The sequence below is a fragment of the Salmo salar genome, chromosome ssa11 (assembly GCF_905237065.1).
Source record: "Salmo salar chromosome ssa11, Ssal_v3.1, whole genome shotgun sequence".
In the NCBI taxonomy this organism is placed as follows: domain Eukaryota; kingdom Metazoa; phylum Chordata; class Actinopteri; order Salmoniformes; family Salmonidae; genus Salmo; species Salmo salar.
In genome coordinates this window covers 28,698,271-28,723,670 of record NC_059452.1, presented here as the reverse complement: position 1 = coordinate 28,723,670, position 25,400 = coordinate 28,698,271, and the positions used below count along the sequence as shown (strand labels likewise).

Genomic DNA, 25,400 nt, shown 5'->3' with positions numbered 1-25,400 from the left:
GTGGTTATTTCCTGTATAGTCTGTGCACCTTATGGGACTGTTTCGTCGTTTGTTTCTTTTGTTTAAGTGTTATTTCTAATAAATTAAGAAGATGAGCACTTTACCCGCTGTGCCTTGGTCCAATCCTTACGACGCCCTTGACAGCCTATTTATCCACATATTCCATATTTCTGAAACAGATCAAGCATTGTTTGAGTTGTAGGGAACATTTTTGCACAACAGGGAATATGTGACACAGGAGTAATAACAAGAAAAATGTAGCCTTTAGCACTGGCCGTCATATGGAACCAAACCACAACTCTCCTCGGCCCAGTGTTTGTTATGTTTGCTCTGCAGAGAACATGACAAAAGATGTCTGCGTCACTAACCTCAGACTTTTACTTACAGTCTCTCTCTCTCTCTCTCTCTCAACACTACCAAAACAAGCTGGCCCAGAGAAGAAACTTGAAAGCAAAGCACATTATAAAATCATTCAATCTCATTTCCTTTATTTTCTTAATTGACCACTTCAGTTCGTTTCCAAGTGTAGCCCATGTTTCTTAAGCCAGCAACAAGGAAGCAGTAATGTTCTTAGTTATGCCATGTACTGTAACATAGTATCTGGGAGGCTCTACTTAGGTTTAACTCCCGTCCCAAATAGTCACATCTATATTAGGTGCTCTCACATTTCAGAGATAGCACCCTTGGGACTGTATCTTTCATATACATTAACGTGAGCTTACACAAAATCTTTATGCTCATGAAGTCGCTCTGAGGGGACCTGCACCTGAGACCTGAAACTCAGTTTTATTAATACACTCAACTCCACTGAGGCTGCTTCCCAAATGGGACCCTATTCCCTACATAGTGCACTACTTTTGACCAGGGCCCATAGGGCTACCATAGGGCTCTGGTCAAAACTACTGCTATATAGATAATAGAGTAATATTTGGGACGCAAGACATCAAACACAGGTAGAGTATAAGTGAACAGTGAACAGGTGGTCTTTTATAGCCATGTTGATTTCCCAGCATGGGGTTAAACAATTCCATCGGGTCTGGTCCAGATTTATTAAAGCAAACAGGGCAGACTGACGACACAATGGGCATGTCCCAAATAGCAACCTATTTCCTAAATAGTGCACTACTTTTGACCAGAGACCCATGGAATAGTGTTCCATTTGGGATGCAACCAATGCAGGGCCAGAGAAGAAGAGAGTGGACAGGCTGTTAAAGAGAGAGACAATCAGACACAAACTGAATAAAACTGTCATCTGTTAGATCCAGACTTCTGATAACACCAAGCCTTTGTCTCTCAGACCTGTTGATAACACCAAGCCTTTCTCTCTCAGACCTGTTCTTCTGCTCCATTCTAATCTAGTAAGGGGTGAGAGAGAGGCTTGAATGGTATACCGTATATACTGTACCGTATAACGAGGTATTTGGAAATAGCCATGGGATCGTTTTTCAATACCATTGAAACTAGTTATTTGAAGTTTTTTTTTTATACATTTTAATATTTGTATCTACTTTTTAAGTAAATATCTACAGTCAATTTGTGCAATACGTTAGGAGATTAAGAAAATCACATTCTTTATTTCACCTGTCACATATTTTTCAGTATAGTTCCCAGTCATGTGGTGATTGTTTACAAGCACACAACTACGAGAGACTGGAGCCTTGTGAGTCACTCACTGTTGTCCAGCATGCGCCAGGTGATCTAGTTACAGCATGGAATTCACAACTAAATCTTTGCCAGCAAGATATCTAATAACTATTAAGTTAACTGTCTAAAATGTTCTAATTGCTCTGCAGTTGTGCTTTTGATTTGCTAATTTAGTAGCTAGTTAACTATCTAGCTAAGTGGTTAGCTTATTCCAAAATCAAGCTAAGATTGGTAACAGCAGAGAATCCCTTGCTGGAGCCTTGTTGTCTATTATTTGTTTTGTGCGTGCAACAAACTGTGTAGCATTTCTTTTGTATAACTTTATGAGCTGGGATGTCTGTCCTGTAAATAATTTAGGTCAGAGACTGTATAAAATGTTCACAATAAGCTTGTTAGCATTTAGTTAGCATTCTCTATGGGATGTTACATGTACTTGTTAGCATTTCTAACCTTTGTATTACAGAGGCTCAGTGGGATTTTGTTCACTGCCGGTATTACTGAATATTCCGGGGTGGCACATGGTCGGTATGAAGGTAAGAAAATCTGGATACCGCCCAAGACTAGTGCGAGAGAGAGAAAGTAAGAGCGGGAGAGAGAGAGAGTGTAAGGGACAGAGAGAGAGGTAGAGAGAATAAGAGAGAGAGGGAAAGATGGGAGACAGACAGAGAGAAATTCACTTTAATGTTACTTCTTGTGTAGTCCTGGACCAACAGTCAGTTAGTTCCGATGGGAGGGAACAGTTTGTGCTGTGCTGTGGGAGTAATGATTTGAGCTTTAAACTGAATTACCGATCGATTCATCCTGCAGATCAGAACACAGCTTGCAAGCTGACTGTGTGGACACGCTGTGCACTAGAGTCGCTTTACAGATTGACTGCCAAGCACATAGTGAGGAAATATATATATATATATATATATCTATATGTGTCAGCTTGGCACTGCATGTATGGGGGCATGCTGGGGGTGAATAGCCCCTGTAATCACAGGAGGGTCCAGCTACAGACTGTTAATGCTGAATTGGGTGGTAAATGAGCATGTATTTGGTGAGGAGGACCCAGGGAATCAGAGATTGGTGTTTACCCAAGCTGCAACTGGCCTGGTGGAGGTTGGGCAGAAAGGAAAGTATTCCGTTTGTATTGCTAGTCTTGGTCTCCTCCCCTTCTGCTAAATGAAAGGGCCAAAGCTACAGTGGCTGTCATCTTAATGGAAATATTAAAATAAAAAAACAGAGCAAATTACTTGTGTTTATACTCTGGACTGAACTGGAGGCATAATGTAGTTGCAAGTTGACTGGTATTTTATCCTTCTTACAGAGAGATGACTGGACTGGAGAACACATTAGCATAAGCATTGTGTCCCGGAGAACACAGGCTATGCTGTGATTACTGAGCTCATAGTTGAACTGTAAAATTGCTTGTCAGCAGCTGATATGTTTCTGGCAAATGTCTGCTCTTGATTGAATTAGTTTTTGGTGTTTCTGTGAGGAGGAGGGAGGAGGAACATGGCCAAGATGCTTACCTGCTGTCAAGCAGGTACTGATACTGATGGCTTTGGATTGTATTGTGTAACCTAAATAGCCTATTTTCTGCTCATTCTGTGTCTCGTCCATCACAGAGTAGACATTGTTTTTTTTCTTCTCATTCTTCTCTGGATATTTGTGACATGGCCAATCAGTTATTGTGAGGTAATTTAATTTTGATTTATTCATGAGAGTCAACTTTGGAATTGAATGGTCTAAAGTGCAGATGAAACAGGAAGATTCAAGACCCTTTGTATTCAATTTAGTATGTAATTTTACACTCCAAGACTTAAGCGGAAAGAATTACTTGATTTATTCTTATAAAATTACGTTTTCGATGACTTTGCTCTTTGTTCATGCTCTTGTGAATCTGGACTGTATGGTGACCAAACCAGCACAACAGTCCAAGCTGACAATACTAAACTGTTATCTTATTTTATCTCCACATTTATGAGCAAAATCATATGACAGTTGGCCAACAGAGGCTCTCAAGGCATAATTGTGGGTCTAACTTGTCCTTCCCATGTTTACTGATATGATCCATTTGGTTCCTACCTCATACTGGGGGTTAGATGGGGTCATACTGGTGTAATATTGTGTTTGCCCTGGGGATGAAATAATAGTGTTTGGTATAATAGCTGCCAACAGCTTATTTCCAATCTGACATATTTTCATACAAATATTATTGAGCTATGGTTAGAAGATATTGAAATGACACTGGTATCAGTCATACAATGGCTTTACGAGGGTTATCAAATGTACCTGCTTGTGGAGAATATCAGTTTGTAAATATATATGCATACAGGAAAATGTGAAGTAAAAGATCCTAATACAAGTTACTGGGTGGAAAGCCTTGCCAAATAAAAACAAAGCGATGAACTACTATGGTATTTACAGTACATGGAGAAAGCAAATGCATCTCTGCAAATGAAGATGTAAAGAGCCACCATCTCCCCTCCTCCTCTTCCAGCTCTCACAAAAGCTCAGCATAGCACTATAATGTGAGCGAAGACTGCCAATGGAAAAATATTGGGTATTCTTTCCCTCCTCAAAACACAGAGAGAAATATTAACTCATCTCTTCATCTGATTCACTGTGAGGAAAGCTTAATGCTTTTCTGTCTCTCACTGTGAGTGTTTTCCCAGACAGTACAGCCTTTACAGTCTTTTCACGGCAGGATCAGGATCATGTAAGCTCTTTAATTCTCTCTTCTCTGAAACATTTATTGAAGAAAAAATTTGCTGCTGGTGCAGATAGAGAAGAAGTGGCTGGGAGTGAAAACACTAGGTAGATGGCCAGTCAGTCAGTGTGTTTGCTCTGTCGTTTAGCCGTTTCTGTCTCTCTCACACTGTCGAGGCTCATGTTACACAGAGCTCGTTTGGCCATGGATCCACTCTGTTAATAAAAGCCTTCTATCCCAAGGCTATTTTAAAGCTCTACTCTACTGCTGCTTGTTCCCCTCTGCCAGATAGAGCCTTTAGGAGATAGAGAGAGATTGGGAGAGGGAAAGGGAGACATCACTTGTTTTTCCAAACATGCTGAGCTTGGAGCTTGGATGTGCAGGGCTGTCTAATGCTTAGTAACAGGTTTGCCTGGTCTGTTGCTGCTGTGCTCTTATGTTCCTACAGATTTTTCACCCCCAGTTCCCTGGTACCTGTAAGAACACCCCATGATAACATTTCTGTAACATTTACTCTGTCATGTTCGGGTGATAATACCCCAGACAATCTTAGTTCAACCAACGGCAGATTTCACTGCTGTCAAAAAGCTTCCCGTGTAACATAGCATGGTTTGGTTTTGTCCTAACGAGGACTGTAGCATGCAGAGTTTGCTCATCCATCCTGCTCATCTCATCATTTTAATTACAGAGCGCTCATTGTCTGCTCTGACCCATTTTAGTGCAGGCTCTGCCGTCAGCTGCACAGTCCTTCCAATCACACTTAATTTAATCTGGCATTTGACTCAGGGCCGGCCGTGAAACATGAACATTAAACGCCGGCGTTCCACCAAGATTAATTGGGAGCAACAATATAATAATAACAAGATCCGCTCATGTTGCTACTTGCTGTCCACTGAGGATGTGGCCAAGCGACTGCCACGGTAGGGTAGAGCTCTTAATGGTCAAGATTGATACTGGTGGCTGGGGACCATTTCCAATGGTGTTGGTGAGAGACTAGGATGTGTCCCAAATGGCACCCTGTTCCTTTTATAGTGCACTGCTCTTGACCAGGGCCCATAGGGTTTTGATCAAAAGTAGTGCACTACATAGGGCATAGGGTGCCATTTGGGATACAGTATAGTTCTCAGAGGAGAGAACTGGGCCCTGGAACTGGAAGCACAATAAAACACACCTCATGGAAACGGGGCAGTCTTCCTAAAGAGTTTCACAATACTTTCCTTATTGCAGTGTTTTCTCTGAAGCTAATTTACTGGATCTCAGGCCAACATCAATTGTTGTTGTTTGTTTTCCTATTGTCTCACCTTAGAGCATGGTGTTTGTATTTACATGGATTTGTTTTCTGATATGTACATACAGTATTATTGAGGTATAAATTCACCATGTGTTGGGAGCACACATCACAGAGGCGGTAGTTTACAGATATAGGATCTTAATGTGACCTGTATTGTCGCAGCAAAATAATCCTGTGCAACAGGATTTTAATGTTTAGTCCATAATGTTGCTTGACCAGTGGTTAGGCTATTAGCTGGTCAAAATGAAGCTACATGAAAAGTGGAATACTGTCAATATGTTAGTGAAGGTTTTCAGTGAATTTATGTAGATCACGAAGCTCATCTGCCTTTTCTGCGGCACAGAAAAATATTCAGCAACAAAAGAGTGATCAAATTAAGATCCTACATCTGTATATTGCAGGTAGTAATTGCATTGGGAAACGGTTGGATGTTGATGACATTAGTTATTAACTAAACACTGACAACCAACCCACTCAAATCTGCCTGCATGCTCTGGGAAGACATAGCCTACCTCCGCATCAGTTCTTTCCATTAGAAATCCCACAATAACAACAAAATGATGTATTCACCTCCTTAGATCCTTATGTTCCCTCTCCATTTTCCAGAATGTTCAGAGAGTTCTCTTGGTTCCAGAGCTATTGTTTGTTCACCCCCTAACGTTTCACTCACCAGTAAAAACCCAGGGGGGTTAGGAAGAGGTAGCACTGCACAAAACCCTCCTATCTCTCCCCACATCAACACAATGTTGTCTGTGTTTCAATAGAGAGGGATATCTCTGAGACTTCAATTTGTAATCTAAAAGAAGAAGGGGACAGTGTAACACTTCACAGATAAGCCCAGGCTGCGTTGAGGTTAATTACTAGCCGAGTGCGGCTCAGAATGCCAGACGTGTGTGTGTGTGTGTGTGTGTGTGTGTGTGTGTGTGTGTGTGTGTGTGTGTGTGTGTGTGTGTGTGTGTGTGTGTGTGTGTGTGTGTGTGTGTGTGTGTGTTCCTCAGAATGCCTGATGTACCCTGGCCATGTCAGGTTGGAAAGTACAGAAGGGGGAAGGGAGGACCACTCCTTGTTGACAGATGTTTCACAGTTGAGGTTATCTGCAACTCTCTGTGGCGTGTGTGTGTGTGTTTGAGTGCTCAGCTCAGATGCAGTTCAGTGGGACAGCTCCAGGTAAAGAGGTCTACAAACGGGTTGTGTTGAATGTATCAAACTACCTGCTTTGCCAACTGCTAGTGGGGCTTGTGGCTTCCCTTCCCATTGGTGCATTACGCTGTTAACATTGCTGCTGATTCTACACACTCTCTCTCCAAGGCATAGGCTAATTAATGGATACCATTCACAGTTGATTAGCCGCAGTTCTTTTGGTAATTACATTCGCATACTAACCACTCACAAGAAAACAAGGGGAGAAAAAAACAAAGGAGTGGAAAATAAATTAATGCACTTCTCATCTCGCTCTGATCTTAATTTGTTTCCACTATTGTTTGGCTTCCGCTAAAGATAAGAAACCATTTTTTCTCTCCCTCTATATTTGAGTTGTTCCACATTCATAATGTTTCACTAGAATGACTTTGAAATAAATACACAAAATTAGATTATTCCAGTGCTTTGTGCAAATGGGGAAAGTGTCTCAGAGGGAGGACTCATGAAGACACAAACCTCTAACCCCTCTTCCTCCCTGCCCGGTGTACGTAGGCTGGGGTTTGTGGGGTTTGTGCTGCTGCTGTAGCTTGGTCACAGAGAGGTGCATTGTGCTCTAGGGCCCAGCTGCTAGTGCATAATTCTTCATTCTGTCTCCCATTGTTCCTACCTGTCAGCATGCTTGTGTCTCAGAAGAAAGGAAGTGGCTGCCATTTTGCTAAGAGGGCTGTGTGTGTGGGTTTAGGGGGCTCGTCATGAACGCAAAACACGGCACTGTTGCTATTTCTTAACTAAACTAAAGGACACATTTTTTAATAGCTCATCTAGCTACGCTTATCCCCTCCATTCATGCTTGCCTTTCCTCAATCCAAAAAACCACAACTGCTCCATGTCCTATTGGTACTCTCCCACCATCTTGTTTTTGTTCCTTGGCAGCATCCTCCTCCCTTGGGTTACTTGAAGTTAATAACCTGCCAGAACATCTTGATACTTTGCTTTGTGATGCAAACCCATGCTTAATTACCATCCCATAAGGCATGAATAGCCGGCCCAGATTTTCATTACCTTGCAGTGAATTGGCTACAACCTCTCGAAAGACATCTTTCTACTACGTGACAATAGAGCAATGTGGCAGAAATTACTCACCCAAGCAGAAACAACTAGGACTAAACTCAACACGTAAACGTGAAAAACGTAAACGCAAGTGACACTAATTGAATGGATCTGTGAAAGGAAATATCTATGTGACACTGATTTGACATAATCTTGGTACGAGGCCAGAGGTATAATGATGATCTGTTCTCTTCTCTTGCAGTTTGCCAACAACAACAACTACATGAACATGGCAGATGTCGCTGGTGGTGGTGATGTAAGTATCCGTTCTCCACTTTCCTCAACTATCCCTTCTCCACGTTCTGATCTCTTCTCCACATTCTGATCCCTTCTCCACATTCTGATCCCTTCTCCACATTCTGATCCCTTCTCCACATTCTGATCCCTTCTCCACATTCTGATCCCTTATCCACATTCTGATCCCTTCTCCACATTCTGATCCCTTCTCCACGTTCTGATCCCTTCTCCACGTTCTGATCCCTTCTCCACATTCTGATCCCTTCTCCACATTCTGATCCCTTCTCCACGTTCTGATCCCTTCTCCACATTCTGATCCCTTCTCCACATTCTGATCCCTTCTCCACATTCTGATCCCTTCTCCACGTTCTGATCTCTTCTCCACGTTCTGATCCCTTCTCCACGTTCTGATCCACGTTCAGATCCCTTCTCCACGTTCAGATCCCTTCTCCACATTCTGATCCCTTCTCCACATTCTGATCCCTTCTCCACGTTCTGATCATGTCAAGGCCAATAATGGAGATGTAGGGAAGTCAATGAATCAGATGAAGATGTCAAAGATAACTACTATTTTTTCCAGCAGTGGACTGGCATACAAGCTCGAGTAAGGCTTTGCTGTATTGCTGTTAAATTGCTTCATACTGAAGCAAGACCCTGCGTAGATAATTAGTAAGATTAGTCAAATTCAATATAGAGCCCTCTCTTCTGAAAGCCTTGTGATGTCTCTAGGTGAGCCAAGGTGAGGTGTCAGAAAGTTAGGGATGTAAACACCTGTTTTCCCTCGTGTTCCAAGACATGATCAAGGAGCCTGAGGAGAAACACATGCCATCACTAACAAGACCACTCTCTGTCTTGCCTGGCAGTTCCAATGCCTTGAATGTCATGTGGCATGACTTTAGAAGTGTCTGAATGATCTGTGTATGTTACGGTAAGGACACATAGAGTAGGTTTGGGACTACTTCTGCTAAGCTGCCGAACTCACATTTCATGTCCCTCTGTGCGTTGGTGACTGAGGATTCAACAGTGTGCTAAATATACCAGTGTAGTCGACCTCCACCCTTTCTCCTGCCCTGTCATTAGGGATAAGTGCACCAAAAATACCCATCATCCATTCACAGTAGTTCAAAACAGGGCAATCTCATACTGTTTAGTGTACCATGGTGCTGTCTAAAGAGAGACTGATCTAGCCTGCTCTCAACCATGTACCAAGCAACCACAGTATTGCCATAGAGAAGAAGAAAACAGATTCCTTTGTAATGTTACACATCACATCTCTCTCCATGGTTGAGAAAGCTATAGTTTCTTAACTCATTACCTCAATGGTGATGCTACTCAGTCAAGCAGTTACAGTACAGCAGGGACTGCACAGACTGACCCAACTACAAAGCCTTAATAGAGTCATATAGGGAGATGTTCCATTTGCCAACACATTTTCTCAAACTAGGTGCATCCATCCTCCATGTCCAGGGGCTGCTGAGGCCAAAGAAATATAATTACTAGAACCGGCATCCTCATGCAACTCAATGTGCCATGGTCAAAGGGGCTTTTTTTTAACCCAATCTAGTAACTCTACTTCTATGGCTGAGGCCCTCTGTGGTGAGGCGAGTCGAGGCCACGCCATCACAAGCTGTTCAGAGAGCATTCAGCCCAAGCTGTGAAAGCCCAGTGTGGCTGGACTGGCTGGGTGGGGGCTGGTGGGCGGGTGGTAGGGGGAGGGAAGGAGAGTTAATAGAATAGCCAAGCAGCTCATTTGCATTTTATCAAAAGGAACAACTGTTTCCAGTGTTACGGCGCAGATGGCATTGTACTTCAGCCCACTTTTTGTGTGTGTGTGTGCGTGCGTATGTGCATGTAAAGAGAGAAAGATTAAAACAATTCTGAGTGTAACCACAGGCAGAGCACAGATTATTTATGTTTTCTAATGAAAAAAGGATTGGAGTGTGTGAAGTATTGTTTCTTGTAACCTGAACTGAGGAAAAATGTAAGTGACTTTCCACTTTGAGTTGTGTAATTTCACACTAAAATGAGATTTCTCTCTACTGTAACACCGTATTAATCAAGTTAATGTGACAGGCCTTGGCTCTGGGTGCACTGGAAGGGAAGGCTTCTGTACCAGCACCAGCCAAAATGGATCTGGCTCCATGATGAATGAGTGACTTTGACAGCAGCTAAATATATACAACTGCGTTCTGCATAGACAATTGAGGCTAACGGTAATTGTAAAAAAAAACTAACATCCAGTTCTCTTGCAACTCTTGTATAATACGGAACACTGGGTCATCTCTACACAAACACTACTGGCTATTTACTCACTGGTATACTCAAACTCAGAGAACATCTTTAAATAAGCCAACATGCTTATTCAAATAGATAAAACAATATTAGATACTTAGATGACTAGTGTATCAAAATCAACCAAAACGTCATACGCAACAGATAAAATAACATTGAATATGTAGATGGCTGGTGTATCAAAATCAACCAAAACATCATATGCAAAAGATAAAATAACATTGGATATGTAGATGGCTGGTGTGTTATTACTTTCTGCACTTACAGAATGAGATAAGATGACCTTGGTGTGCTCCTGTTAAAACACCCATCCTAACAGGGAGGAATGACTGCTCTCCTTAGAGAGTATGATACTGTACACCGGGATTCAATTCCACTCAACGGTGGGTATCACTTCTCCCTTCCAATCAAATTAGACAGGAGTAATGATCTATGTAGAAATGTATTTGAGATGGTTACAAATTTGAAATGTTGATTGCGGGCCCACCGTGATGTTATCATTTGAGTAGCTTTATGCTCCGCTGCCTCGCTAGATATTGGAAACTGGAGTCTCAATCCTGGCTCTATTGATCCCAGGGCCTATTATATTCAGTAATTGCATGGCTCTGCCTTTAACAAGTCTTGGTTATTGCATCAGTGAATTGGATTACAGAAGTTTATTGAAAGGCTGGAGATATTGCCTCAAAAGCTTTTTCTTGCTGCTGTCTTCGATATTGGGAGTGAGAACACCATACATGTTCTAGATAGAAGGAATATGAGATAGTGGAGTCCTTGATGGTTCACAGAAACACATCAGATCAGAAGCATCTCATGCTTTTCCTGAACATTTCCATAATCCTTGCCTGTTAGCTCCAATAGTCAACACTTTTGCAGTGAGCCAATGTGTTTGTCATAAATCTAATGGCCTTTTCACCATGCACGTAATGCTTCCTGTGTATTAACAACACACTATATCATACAGCACTGGGGCTCTGTGGCTGCTTGGGAGATTCCCTATACATCTGCCCAGACATGCTGGATTGATCTGGTCTGGCCTCAGCTCCCTCTTACAAGCCCTGCTCTGCCCCCTATGCAATCGGACCCTCCGCCTGCCCATGGAACGACCCGTCACACTTGCAGGCACACATAACACACACACACACACACACACACACACACACACACACACACACACACACACACACACACACACACACACACACACACACACACACACACACACACAGTGACCGACATGGACACACACACAAACATGAAGCCAGCATCTGGTTTGCTTGGCACTTGGCTGTGCTGAGCTTTCATAACAATTTAAATGGATAACCAGGCTGCTGATGTGAAGGAAGTGGATTGTGCATCTCTTAATCTGAGATCAGAGCCCTTCTAAGCTGCTCCTGGTGCAGAATTAGCCAGGCTTTATGTGAAGTGACACCAGGCAGTAATGCTGCAACGCTGTAACAGTGTGTTACTCTCTGGGCTCCACCAGCCACCCATCCAGCCAGGCAGGCAGGCAGGCAGGCAGGCAGGCAGGCAGGCAGGCAGGCAGGCAGGCAGGCAGGCAGGCAGGCAGGCAGGCAGGCAGGCAGGCAGGCAGGCAGGCAGGCAGACAAGCACTCCTAGTCTGGCACCTCTCCCCTGAGTAAGAGAGGCCTGCCCTGCACTGACAGCTGACACACTCCCTCTGTACCCCAGACGAGCCTTAGCTAACTTCATGTCTCAATTTTCAGCTCCCAACTCGTGCGGATGTTAATTTGGATCATCATTATGGACGGGAGATGAGGAACACAACCAGAGTCTTTGATAGCAATCTCACTTCCTCTCTCCCTCCCTTCCTTCCCTCCCTCCCTCCATTACACTATTTATCAGAAACTAGGAAAAGAACATTCCTCTATTCCTGCCTTCCAGGGGCAGATCTGTTTATCTTGAAGGTCACAGTCACATTTGCTCTGTTTTACTATAAAAATGGAACTCACCTTTGCTAACCTTCATCTAAGGGAAGGCTGTCTCAAACCTCATCCTGCTTGCCTCTATAATTCAGGCCACAATGCATCAGCCTACAACATCCCTATCCAGCTCTGTTCACTGTCCTGGTTTAGCTTCTTCCACACAGATCTTGGCAAGTTGTACCCGTATGAAAAGGTCAGAGAGTAATACAAATTAATGTAATGGCGATGTCCTTTTGTCCTCCCCTAAAGTATCCTTCTGAGGCCTGTGAAACCAGCCAAACAAACAGAGAGGCCCTTTTTACTGCACATCATTCTTCTCTAAATGACAGATTCAGATTGGTAATGAAGCCTGTGATGATGATGTTCTCTCCTGATCACTGCCATGTGGCCCTGGCTGTAGCTTTACACCATTGAGTCATGACAGTTCCCTTTTTACACTATTTATGTTTTAAACACTTTGTGTTTTCATTGTTAGGCACGGAGACAAAACATATTAGGCGGCAGGTAGCCTAGTGGTTAGAGCATTGGACTAGTAACCAAGTGGTTGCAAGATCAAATCCCCGAGCTGACAAGGTAAAAATCTGCTGTTCTGCCCCTGAACAAGGCACTTAGCCTAGGAACAGTGGGTTATCATTGAAAATAAGAATTGTTTCTTAACTGACTTGCCTAGTTAAAACCTATTGAGGACCCCTTCGAGATACAATCCCGCTAACGGGATTGGTTGGACAACAACCAGTGAGATAGCACGGCGTGATATTCAAAACAAAATAATCTCAAAATTAAAATTCAAGTATTATACTGCATTTTAAAGATACTCTACTCGTTAATCCAATCACATTGTCCGATTTCAAAAAGGCTTTACGGTGAAAGCAAAACATTAGATTATTTTAGCATAGCACCTCAGCAAAAAAAAAAAACGATAGCCATCACAAAAACAGATATACAGCTAAAATTAAGCACTAACCTTTGACAATCTTCATCAGATGACACTCCTAGGACATCATGTTAGACAATACATGCATTTTTTGTTTGATCAAGTTTATATTTATATCCAAAAACCCAATTTTTACATTGGCGTGTGACGTTCAGAAAAGGTTTCTCCCCATAACTACCGGTGAATAGGCACATTTAATTTACAGAAGAACTCATAAACGTTGATAAAATTTATAACAATTATTTAAAGAATTAGAGATAATCTACTCCTTTATGCAACCACTTTGTCAGATTTCAAAATAACGTTACGGAAAAAGCACATTGGTCAATATTCTGAGTACAGAACTTAGCCTTCAATGCTAAGCTATACAGTTAGCCTACAACCACGGCGTCGACAAATCTCTAACAATATGTTTGAAATATTTACTTACCTTTGCTGATCTTCGGTGGAATGCACTCGGATGGGCACCCACTTCCACAAGAAATGTTCATTTGTTCTGCAAAGTCCATCATTTATGTCCCAATACGTCCGTTTTGTTGACCCATCCAGAACACTTTACAATGCCATGTGGCGTGGACGCAAATCCATAGACGAAATGTTCAAAGAACCATTAACGTTTGTAGAAACACGTCAAACGATGTTTACAATCAATCCTTTAGGGTATTTTTTAACGTAAAATTGCGATAATTTTACAACCGGGCAATAGGTATTCATCCCAGAATAAAAATTAAAAAACGACAAAGTCACGTGCACACGCATCATAAGACACCTCTCCTCAGACTGGCCAATGATTGACTGAGCCATAATTATCTGCCCGGTAACAGCTGACGGTTGAAACCAGTTCCTAAAGATTGTTGACAGCCAATGGAAGAGTTAGGAGGTGCAACGTAAATCCTATGTCACTGTAGTTTTTCAAGGGATTCAAAACAAAAACTACATTTCTAATTTCTCCCACTTCCTGATTCAATTTTTCTCAGGTTTTTTGCCTGCCATATGAGTTCTGTTATACTCACAGACACCATTCAAACAGTTTTAGAAACTGCAGAGTGCCTTCTATCCAAATCTACTAATAATATGCATATTCTATTTTCTGGGCCAGAGTAGTAACCTGTTTCAATTGGGTACGTTTTTCATCCAGCCGTGAAAATACTGCCCCCTAGCCCCAACAGGATATATTATTAAATACATTTAAAAAATGTTCCAGTGCTTTTTCGGTGGCGTTAACATTAAATAAGATGGCAGTAGTAGAGTAGAGCACAGTGCATGGTTGTTTAAAGCCTTTTGTAATTTATCCTGCTCTCCTCTACACTCTTAGAAAAAATATATACAGTTGAAGTCGGAAGTTTACATACACCTTAGCCAAATACATTTAATCTCAGTTTTTCACAATTCCTAGTAAAAATGTAATCCTAGTATAAATTCCCTGCCTTAGGTCAGTTAGGATCACCACTTTATTTTAAGAATGTGAAATGTCAATAATAGTAGAGAGAATGATTTATTTCAGCTTTTATTTCTTTCATCACATTCCCACTGGGTCAGAAGTTTACATACACTCAATGAGTATTTGGTAGCATTGCCTTTAAATTGTTTAACTTGGGTCAAACATTTCGGGTAGCCTTCCACAAGCTTCCCACAATAAGTTGGGTGAATTTTGGCCCCTTCCTCCTGACAGAGCTGGTGTAACTGAGTCACACACGCTTTTTCAGTTCTGCCCACACATTTTCTATAGGATTGAGGTCAGGGCTTTGTGATGGCCACTCCAATAGCTTGACTTTGTTGTCCTTAAGCCATTTTGCCACAACTTTGGAAGTATGCTTGGTGTCATTGTCCATTTGGAAGACCCATTTGTGACCAAGCTTTAACTTCCTGACTGATGTCTTGAGATGTTGCTTCAACATATCCACATAATTGTCCTTCTCATGATGCCATTTATTTTGTGAAGTGCACCAGTCCCTCCTGCAGCAAAGCATCCCCCCCAACATGATGCTGCCACCCCCGTGCTTCATGGTTGGGATGGTGTTCTTCAGCTTGCAAGCCTCCCCCTTTTTCCTCCAAACATAACGATGGTCATTATGACCAAACAGTTCTATTTTTGTTTCATCAGGCCAGAGGACATTTCTCAAAAAGTACGATCTTTGTCCCCATGTGCAGTTGCAAACCGCAGTCTGGCTTTTTTATTGCGGTTTTGGAGCAGTGGCTTCTTCCTTGCTGAGCGGCCTTTCAGGTTATGTCAATATAGGACTCGTTTTACTGTGGATGTGGGATACTTTAGTACCTGTTTCTTCCAGCATCTTCACAAGGTCCTTTGCTGTTGTTCTAGGATTGATTTGCACTTTTCGCACCAAAGTGCATTCATCTCTAGGAGATGTCTCCTTCCCGAGCAGTATGACGGCTGCGTTGTCCCATGGTGTTTATACTTGCATATTATTGTTTGTACAGATGAACGTGGTACCTTCAGGCTTTTGGAAATTGCTCCCAAGGATGAACCAGACTTGTGGAGGTCTACAATTCTTTTTCTGAGGTCTTGGCTTATTTCTTTTGATTTTCCTATGATGTCAAGCAAAGAGGGACTGAGTTTGAGGGTAGGCCTTGAAATACATCCACAGCTACATCTCCAATTGACTCAAATTATGTCAATTAGCCTATCAGAAGCTTCTAAAGCCATGACATCATTTTCCTAACCGACTTGCCAAAACTATAGTTTGTTAACAAGAAATTTGGGGAGTGGTTGAAAAACAAGTTTTAATGACTCCAACCTAAGTGTACGTAAACTTCCGACTTCAACTGTATCTAGAACCTTAAACGGTTCTTTGCCTGTCCCCATAGGAGAACCCATTTTGGTTCCAGGTAAAAGCCTTTTGGGTTCTATGTAGGACCTTTTCCACAGAGGGTTCTACAAGGAACCCAAAAGGGTTCTATGTGGAACCAAAAAGGGTTCTCCTATGGGGAAAGCCAAATAACCCTTTTGGAACCCTTTTTCCTAAGACAGTATAAAACCGTCCTCATGCTTCCCAACTTAAACGGTTCATACATATATTATGATGACATTTTGTGAAAATTTTGTTTGTTTCGGCCTTCGGCGAGAGTTTTTTCAGCTGTTCATTTTTTATTGAGGCAAGCCAAATCTATCCCCCTTCGTCTGTAATTGGTCAACAGTAGGGATTGTTCAATGAAGTGTTTGTTGTCATTCAACGATAGATGACTCATTTTCATGCACATTTTTTCACTTGAGAAATACTAAACCAAACATCCTAGTTAGGTTTAAAGTGTTGCGGCTAAGATCTCCTTGGTAAAAACATAAAAATTAATGACAGATTTCTTTTTGTTATCTTCGATTAATCTGAAATCAAATCAAAATGCATTTGTCACGTGCACCGAAAACAACAGGTGTAGACCTTACAGTGAAACGCTTACTTAGAGGCTCTAACCAATAGTGCAAAAAAGGTATTAGGTGAAATAAAAACTACAGTAAAAAAGACAGTAACGAGGCTATAAAAGTAGCGAGGCTAGATACAGACACCGGTTAGACAGGCTGATTGAGGTAGTATGTACATGTAGATATGGTTAAAGTGACTATGCATATATGATGAACAGAGAGTAGCAGTAGCGTAAAAAGGAGATTATTTGGAGGAATTCTATACTGGTTAGGGCATCTCAAGATGGACTAAGTAGTACTATTGGCATTTTTTTCAAATTATTCAAGCAAAGGTCGATGAGCACACTAGTTTGGTTCACATAGTCGAGTTCTGCTAGGCACCCGCCGAACCGAAGCATGAAGCCAGAGTCCAGAGCTATGATGAAATTTCTTTTTAAAATGTTTTACCTTTATTTAACTAGGCAAGTCAGTTAAGAACAAATTCTTATTTTCAATGACAGCCTAGGAACAGTGGGTTAAGGTTAACTGCCTTGTTCAGGAGCAGAACAACAGATTTTTATCTTGTCAGCTCGGGGATTTGATCTTGCAACCTTATGGTTACTAGTCTGACGCTCTAACCACTAGGTTACCTGCCGCCCCATGCAGTGGCTCCTTCAGAAAGGAGGACTGATTGAACAGCTGTGAAACAAGCATCAGAAAGTTTAAAAGTGGTCTGAAAATAGGGGAACAGGAAAATACAACTCTATTAGCTGTCTCTGTCTTTGGAATTCATCAGTGCTTGTCAAGACAGCTGCCCTGAGTAGGCAATGAATTCGTTTCAAGTGTCTGTGTGCCAAAGTAAGCAACAGAAACATTACTACTCTCTAATCAAGGACTAAGCTGGCATATTCGCTCTGCTGCCACTGCCTTAGGTTTTTTCATTGCCTGTAAGAGAGAGATCGAAAGAGAGAGAGAAATAGAGAGAGAAATAGAGAGAGGGAGAGAGGCTGATGGACTTCTGTTCTGCCTCCCTTCTATGCTTGTCCTGGTAAAAAGTGTATTAACACTGATATCAACACACTGACCTAAAGCTAACAGAAATACTTTTTTCAACTCGACTTCAGACCTTTGATATTGAGGAAAGAGTATCTTGACTGCCATGCTAGTAGTGGCTGTATCCAAATGTGGTGCGTCCTATATGCATGTAATACAGATGTGGTCATTGTGGGTCGCAATGTGAATACGTTGGCCTTTTACAGAGTGGGTTAAGGAATGTGCCAATGAAGATAAGACCAGCAGTAGGTGAACAGAGCAGTTGGTACCATCTCCAAGAATCCAAATAAGCTAATTAAGTGTGACCAAAAGCTTTAATTCTGCAGGCAGAGGGATTAGACTGTTTGATGAGCAGATTTAAGGGTTCAACCAAGGGGAACAATGAGAAACCCTTCTGGCCAAGCGTAATATTTCTCAGAACATTTTCTTTAAACCCATGTCTCTGTGACGTGTATTTTCTCTGCACTTCAGACCCAACAGCTTCCATCCCTGAGATTAAAGGGCTTTTATCATGTATCCTCTCCTCTCCCATGATTTCTTAACTTTTTTGCAGTTGCTTTTTTTCCCCTCTTCCCTCCTTACTTTGCTCAGAGTGGACTTTAATGGGTTTTAAGAAATGTTACATCTCTGTATGGTTATAGACAAGTGTTAGTATGACTCCACCGAACTTCTCCTCCTTTAAACAATAAATCCCTGAAAGGAAGGCTTCATGCAGGTTTGAGAGATAAGAATGATTCCAACTCGGATCGAAACGTTGTCTGTTTTGTGCATCTGATTAAATCCCCATGGGAGCATAGCAGAGTTGCGGATATTCCTTTTTTCCTTTGATTATAATTAATGGACATTTTTGTAGGGGTTGACACATTTTTCATAAGGAAAAATCTACTCTGAAATTTTAAAGTGGAAATTACAAACTTCGGAATCCTTTTTAAACCTCAAATACACTACACATTTAACATTTCCTGCGTTGCAGGAGAGTTCTCCTGCAACAGGGTGATCAAATTAAGATCCTACATCTGTAACATGATCATTGGGATCATACCAGAGTTGTGGACATTTCTTTTTTCTTTGATACATTCTTCTGGCCTGCACCTGATAAATTGGATGTGCATATTTGTCTATTTTTTCCATTAATGTTAATCCACATAATAATTCACATGTCCTGTTGCTGCAGGATTATTTTCCTGCTTTAGCAAACTGGCTCAAATTAAGATCCTACATCTGCAGATAGTTTTAGCTAAATGTCACTATATCTAGGCCTGTAACGACAGTACACATACACTGATCATAAATTAATCCATTGATGTGGGTGTGTGCTTTTCCTTCCTTTTTCTCGCTCAGCCAACTTTCACTACTAGTTTCCTTTACAGTACACATGATCTGTATTGATTCGCAAACATGAATCCAATGATATGACCGTGTTCTTCCCTCTCCCTATCTGCTCTCTAGACATTCCACACCCCCAGCCTGGGAGACGAGGAGTTTGAGATCCCTCCCATCACCCCTCCTCCAGAGACAGAGTCTGGCCTGGGCCTATCGGATGTGGACTCCCCTTTCCCGGGGCACCCGCTCCAGCACAGGGGACCCTTCACCCCCCAGTTCCCCCCTCAGAGCCTGGAGCTGCCCTCCATCACCATCTCACGCAACCTCATGGACCAGGAGGGGCTCTCCAGTATCAACGGCCTGCCATTGGTGAGTACTAGACCAACACTTAGGTTAGAGGGATTTAATAGATACTATGGTCACATGCATAGGCATCAAGTACAGTGTGCTATTAGGACATGCACCTCTTCAATAATTATAGGGTTAGGGTGGGTATAAGGTGTCAATTTGACATATTTGTTCATGCACAGAGAAAATAGAGTACCAAGCACCAACACTTGGGTACAGGATCAAGGTGCTGTCATATAAACAGGTCAGGAGAGCCCATGTGACCATTACAGTATGATCTGAGTACCAGGAGAATACCCTTACCCTTTATTAGGCCATAGAGTAACCTTCACTGCACTCAGTGCACACCTCCAGTTGTTACTGCATCTGGCACAGCATCTGGCCCGTTTATAAAGCTGGAGGATGGAATAGTATCACAATGCTAGCTAATGGTCGCAGTATGTAAATACTGAATTATGTTTGGGTTTATAAAGGAAAACAAAGCCTGCCAAAAGAACCCTCTGTAATAGGAAAAGATATTAATGGATCATGGGCATGATGGCACAATTATTTTATTTTTTCCCCCACAGGGAGTGGTGAAAGTGTGTCCCCAAAAAGTGCCACTGTTTCATGGGTCCGTATACAGTATTATGGATGTTGGTTCCAGAAACTCTGTTCTGTAGATGCTGATGCATCATTCTGTTCTGTCCTGTCCCCTCCACTGTCACATGATGTGTTTCCATGCCTTTATCTACATGTTGTTATGTTCAGAGCCCGAATGCACTCAGTCAACTGACAGAGAGCTTTGTTTGAGTTCAGAATCCCAGGTTTTGTATTTGGTTAAATAACACGATGCTACTAGAATTAACCTTTCAGTGTGAGTACTTAGAAAGGGAGTCAATGAATGGATCTCCAGCTTAGCCTTCCTGTCCATTGATGTGGATGAGAGAATGTGGAATGGTTCCGGAACCCGGTAATCACTTTCTTTATGTTGATAGAGTTCTATGTTATAGATTCAAAACATTTTGATAGAAAAAGCATTCTTAAATGCCATTGAGGATGAAATGCATTGAGGAGGTAACATGGAAATGTCACTCGCTGACACTATTACAGTAATATGGGATGATTATAGGAAGAAAATATGGAGGCAAAAAGCATTATAAGCAGAGAGATGATGATATTGATGCTGTGTTTTTTGGGGGCTGAACTGCAAAAAAATCATTACATTGAACAAAAATATCATGAAAGTTTTAGCCATATTATCCATGTAAAAATGTATTTCAGACCCCCCACTTTTAAACCAGACACATATGGTGAATCGCATATGATATTACAGAATATGTATTTACGTTCCGATATGGGCAGGCACTATAACATTTCATTGCCTTTTTTCCTCCCTTCCATGCTGCTGGCATGTAAAATAATTGCAGCTTTTAAAATATCTGTGCTGCATAACCGAGCCCCGGAAGGCTTTTGCCTAAAGAATTTTCATTTCATGGTCAGTTAAGCTTTTTTACATCTGGAGAAGAAACGGAACCTTGACACAATTACGGTCCTGACTGTTCTCACGACTTGGTGGAGGATTAGATTTGATTCTCCAACATTATTCCTCTTTAACACCATTTGCATGGCTCATGTCTCTGATTGTAAGGAGAGACTATTAAAACTACAGGGAAAGAATGTGAGGTTTCTGCTCCTTTGCCTCGTGGCATTGTCACTGGGAGACTGTTGCACACTGCTCTGCTCCTTTATCACTCAGCAAACATTGTGCCACAGACAGAAAGGCAGAAAGGCTTACCGACCGTGAACTCCATTATGTTCTGGATATGGGATTGATCCCCAAAAGTCCTGAACACAGAGACAATGCAGGGAAATTACATTGATCTATGCCATTGTCTTTGGTTTGAGATTTGAAAGGGGTTGAGGGAAGTAACTATTTTAATTAACTATATAGTATTTATAAAAGTGTTATTACGTTTTAGGTTCATTTTGTCAGTGGAATGACATTGGGGGACAACATTATGTACACTACACTGCTATGTATCTCTTATTTGAAACGTCTGCAAGGACATATTAATAAACCATGCAAATAAACCATAGTAAATACGTTTCCCAACCAGCCACAGTTTTCATATTCCCCAAATAGTTTTCTCTGTTCTCTTAGCTCTGTGGCAGTGGGTAATTCGTAACTGTAATAGCCTCTCGCTACACCACCATGACAGAAAAAACACTATGGGTGTACAATGTACCTGTACCATTTTTAAATCCCCCTCCATGTAGTTGCTCTGCCAAGTGTTCCACTAATTCCTTTCCTCTAATGCTCCATGTATGTCTTGCAAATTGGCCACAGATGCTATGGTATTACAAAGAGAAATACATGTCTGTGGGCTGGCAGAAAGCAAGTCATTATTTATTTAATCTGCTCTCCTAACAAGCTTCTGACTGTCATTTGTGTCTTGCAGCATGTGTCCTCCTGATTTGTCATTTGGTCTCTGTCAATAGTGCCAAATACTATTGGAGGTGGAACTGCCAGTATCTATTTATTTAGGGCTCCCTTCATTCTCTCTCTCTCTCTCTCTCTCTCTCTCTCTCTCTCTCTCTCTCTCTCTCTCTCTCTCTCTCTCTCTCTCTCTCTCTCTCTCTCTCTCTCTCTCTCTCTCTCTCTCTCTCTCTCCGATGCACTGCACAGGCCCCTGGGTGCTATTTCTGAAAATATCTCTGTCTTCTCTACAGTATCCTTGCACAGAATTAGACTTTTCCCATGTTTCCTCCCTTGTAAAAAAAGTATGAGTGAATATGGCTGTCTATAAAAAGGTCCCTTCCATGTGTCACATCTTCTTAATTGGGTTAGAAATAGCCCAAATATCCCGCTTGAATAGAAATTAATATGGAGTAAAATGTATCTTTCTAGGTTTGTTTCCCAAAATTTATGCAGAGATGCATGTTTATTGTATTTACATGAATACATACTGACTATTTGCCAAAGTCTAGTCAGTAGGAATCTAATCTGCATCATTTGCGCTACATTCACCCTAATGACTTATTACACACAAACATTTAGCCAGCTAGACTAGTACATTCATCCACAGTTGTTTTGCTCTATAGCCAACACCCAGCAATGCCATGCACTTGGGTCTGACCTGGGGATTTGTAGCTGACTGTATGTACAGTACGTTAATTACACCCTGATAGTGTACAGATAGTCTATGAATGTAATCCCCTAGATTCTGACCCGTCACAAACCACTGTGTCTTGAATAAAATGGAAAATATGACCAGTGTTGCAGAAACTTTTTTTTTTTTTACACTCTCTTATCTTCCTTCCAAGCTGAGTAGCACTGACATCAGTTGTACATCAATTTCAGAGAGTGGATTTTTTTGTCATTTTTTTCTTCGTCCTGTTTCTTTTCTCTTTTTACTTTCAGCCAGACAGATGTTGTGACATATTGGGTCAGTCAGAAATGAAAGATATTCATGCAGGCATGCAATACTTGTAATGAAGTCTCAACCTGACCTTCTGTATGATTGATTCTGTAATTTAGTTTTCTTAGGCAGCCAGCACTTGAAATGAAATGATATCATGTTGAACAAGTTTTAAATACCCACAGTGCACCGGGAGAGATGGGGAAGGAAGGGTTTTGGGGGAGGGCATTAATTATGGGGGAGCGGGGAAGGGGAAGGGGATGTGTAGCCCTTCAAGGTCAGGTAAAATGGGGGTGTGGAAGGGAAGAATTTGTTTTTGGGCTGGGGGGGTTGGATGGAGAGGGGTTAGTCAGTGGATGGACTGTGACTGTGTATATGCACAGCAGTATAATGTGAGGTTTGTTAAAGCCAGAGACAGGGGAGAGAGGAGTTGAAAAACAATTTATCTTCATGCTATTATAGCCTTTACCAGCATTCTAAATTCCATTTTTCTCATTTGGCTTAAGCACCAAGGTTCTGCGGCCAGGTAGCCAAAAAGGGAGGAGTAAGAAAATAAGATGTACCCGTTTAAAAGCACATGCAGTAAAGGACTATGTGCAGAGGACTGATAAACTATCTTTAATAGGACTGACCTTTCATGCTGGCGAAAGTTACTGGGGGACTCATCCTCATAATTACCATATAGATGATTTTACCCCTCTTCTGCAATGGAACATTTCCAAGAGCCTCTGTCAATGATTGAATGGAAATTTAACTTGTTAACATTCTTTTCAGCCTGTTATGGCTCACACAGTGCCACTGGTAATAAATTCCCCACCTCCCCAAATTCTGATTCCAATATCTTCAAGAACAGACCCAAGGCTCTTTTCATTGACATCACTGCTATTGAGATTTTATCTCTGGTACTTCTGAATGAGTGATATTGTATTTTCAGTCCAGCTGCTGTGTTTATTAGCCAGTGTGTTGTGGAAGGGTCTCGGCTATTGTTGGTTTTTTTATTGCATCTTATACATAGTTGTTGGGATGCTTTGGTGCAGGGGAGAGGATAGGATGTGTAGTCAAAGCCAACAACCTTCTATCAAACAAGCCAATATGCTTGTGACAGCTTGACAGGTACACATGACTTGCTGTGTATCATTTTGCTGCTGGCTCCTTGAGTTTGAGGTTTTTTAAAAGGCATAGATGTTGAGAGTCTCCATCTCAATATTTCCATCACAAAGCCTTTTTGATTGGAGAGTAGATTGCATAGACTCTAGGTTTACTTGTGTTTGATACACATGGCCATGTATACAAACACACAAGCTGGATGGAGCCTGATAGAGAAGAGAAGAGAAGGGGTTGGCTTGTTTTTTTTAATTTTACCTTTATTTAACTAGGCAAGTCAGTTAAGAACACATTCTTATTTACAATGACAGCCTAAGAACAGTGGGTTAACTGCCTTGTTCAGGGGGAGAATGACAGATTTTTACCTTGTCAGCTAGGGGATTCGATCTAGCAACCTTTCGGTTACAGGTCCAACGCTCTAACCACTAGGCTACCTGCTGCCCCACTTGTCACATCTGGCCACTGTGCATTCGAGATAAGGACTTATTTACAGATTTATGATGACTATCAAGCTATCTTCTTAGATGTCTGTTGTGACTGCAGATAATATCTGCATCCAAAGGCACCCTATTCCCAACATTGTGCACTATGGGCCCTGGTTAAAAGTAGTGCACTATATAAAGAATAGGGTGCCATTTGGGACGCATCCAATATTCTAATTAAAATGCAAATGAGAGGACAGAAGGACATAAATTAACAGACTTGTTGCAGATTCACACATTACATTCACAACCACTGTAGCTGGAAATGATGTATTTCCTTTTTCAGGGACTAGTATTATCCAGGGGTGTTTTGATAGCATGGTTAACATAGATGTGTTAACATTAGGCCTAAGCTAGGGTATGTTCGCCTACTCTATAATCACTAACTCCTCTTCGGAGGACAAAAGTAACTTTGTTTGTACAGCTTTTTTGTTACATACAGCATATATGTTACACACATTTTACATACATGCTACTTCTTTTTACACTGTAGTTGCATAGCAAATATATATTTATTTTTTTCATATAGATTACATTAATCACTCACTCTTTTAGGTAAATAGTTGTGAGCTGTAAAGAGCCGTAGATGTATTTATAGTCACCAGTCAAGTTTATAATATTATACCACTATAGTCTGTATAGCAATCTGGGTTATGTGATATTATTGTAACACTAGTGTAAGCTATTTCACCACAAACCCATTTACAAAAAGGCCAGCAATCACTAAAGCCAGCAAACACAAGATACATTTTGAAAGGCAAACGATCTTTGAATAGGGCAGGGCCATAGTTGTTATGAAGAAATCTCAACATTTGACACAAATGGCATGATGTGTCATTGCTCTAAGTGATATTGCATCATTGTAATATTGTGTTGAAATGTTGTTACACAGATGGTCATGGCTAAAGAGCTCAGTGTGTTTCATCTGTGATGCTCTCAATGAGCAGAGAGTCATTCTGAGAGCACTCACTTACTGTAGCTCACTACTGGAGGTGACAATGAGACTTACACATCAAGTGGAACATTTTAAAACTGAAGATATGTA

General features: G+C 41.5%; 1 protein-coding gene across 1 annotated transcript in view; it reads left to right on the top strand.

The window, feature by feature from the left end:
- The window catches only part of LOC106562393 (TOX high mobility group box family member 3), a 60,955-nt gene that overhangs the window by 29,919 nt on the left and 5,636 nt on the right, over positions 1-25,400 (top strand). Inside the window, exons 2-3 of the mRNA XM_014127256.2 lie at positions 8,086-8,139; positions 19,147-19,389. Of these exons, the coding sequence (XP_013982731.2) occupies positions 8,086-8,139; positions 19,147-19,389 (297 nt within the window). The remainder of the gene's footprint in view (positions 1-8,085; positions 8,140-19,146; positions 19,390-25,400) is intronic.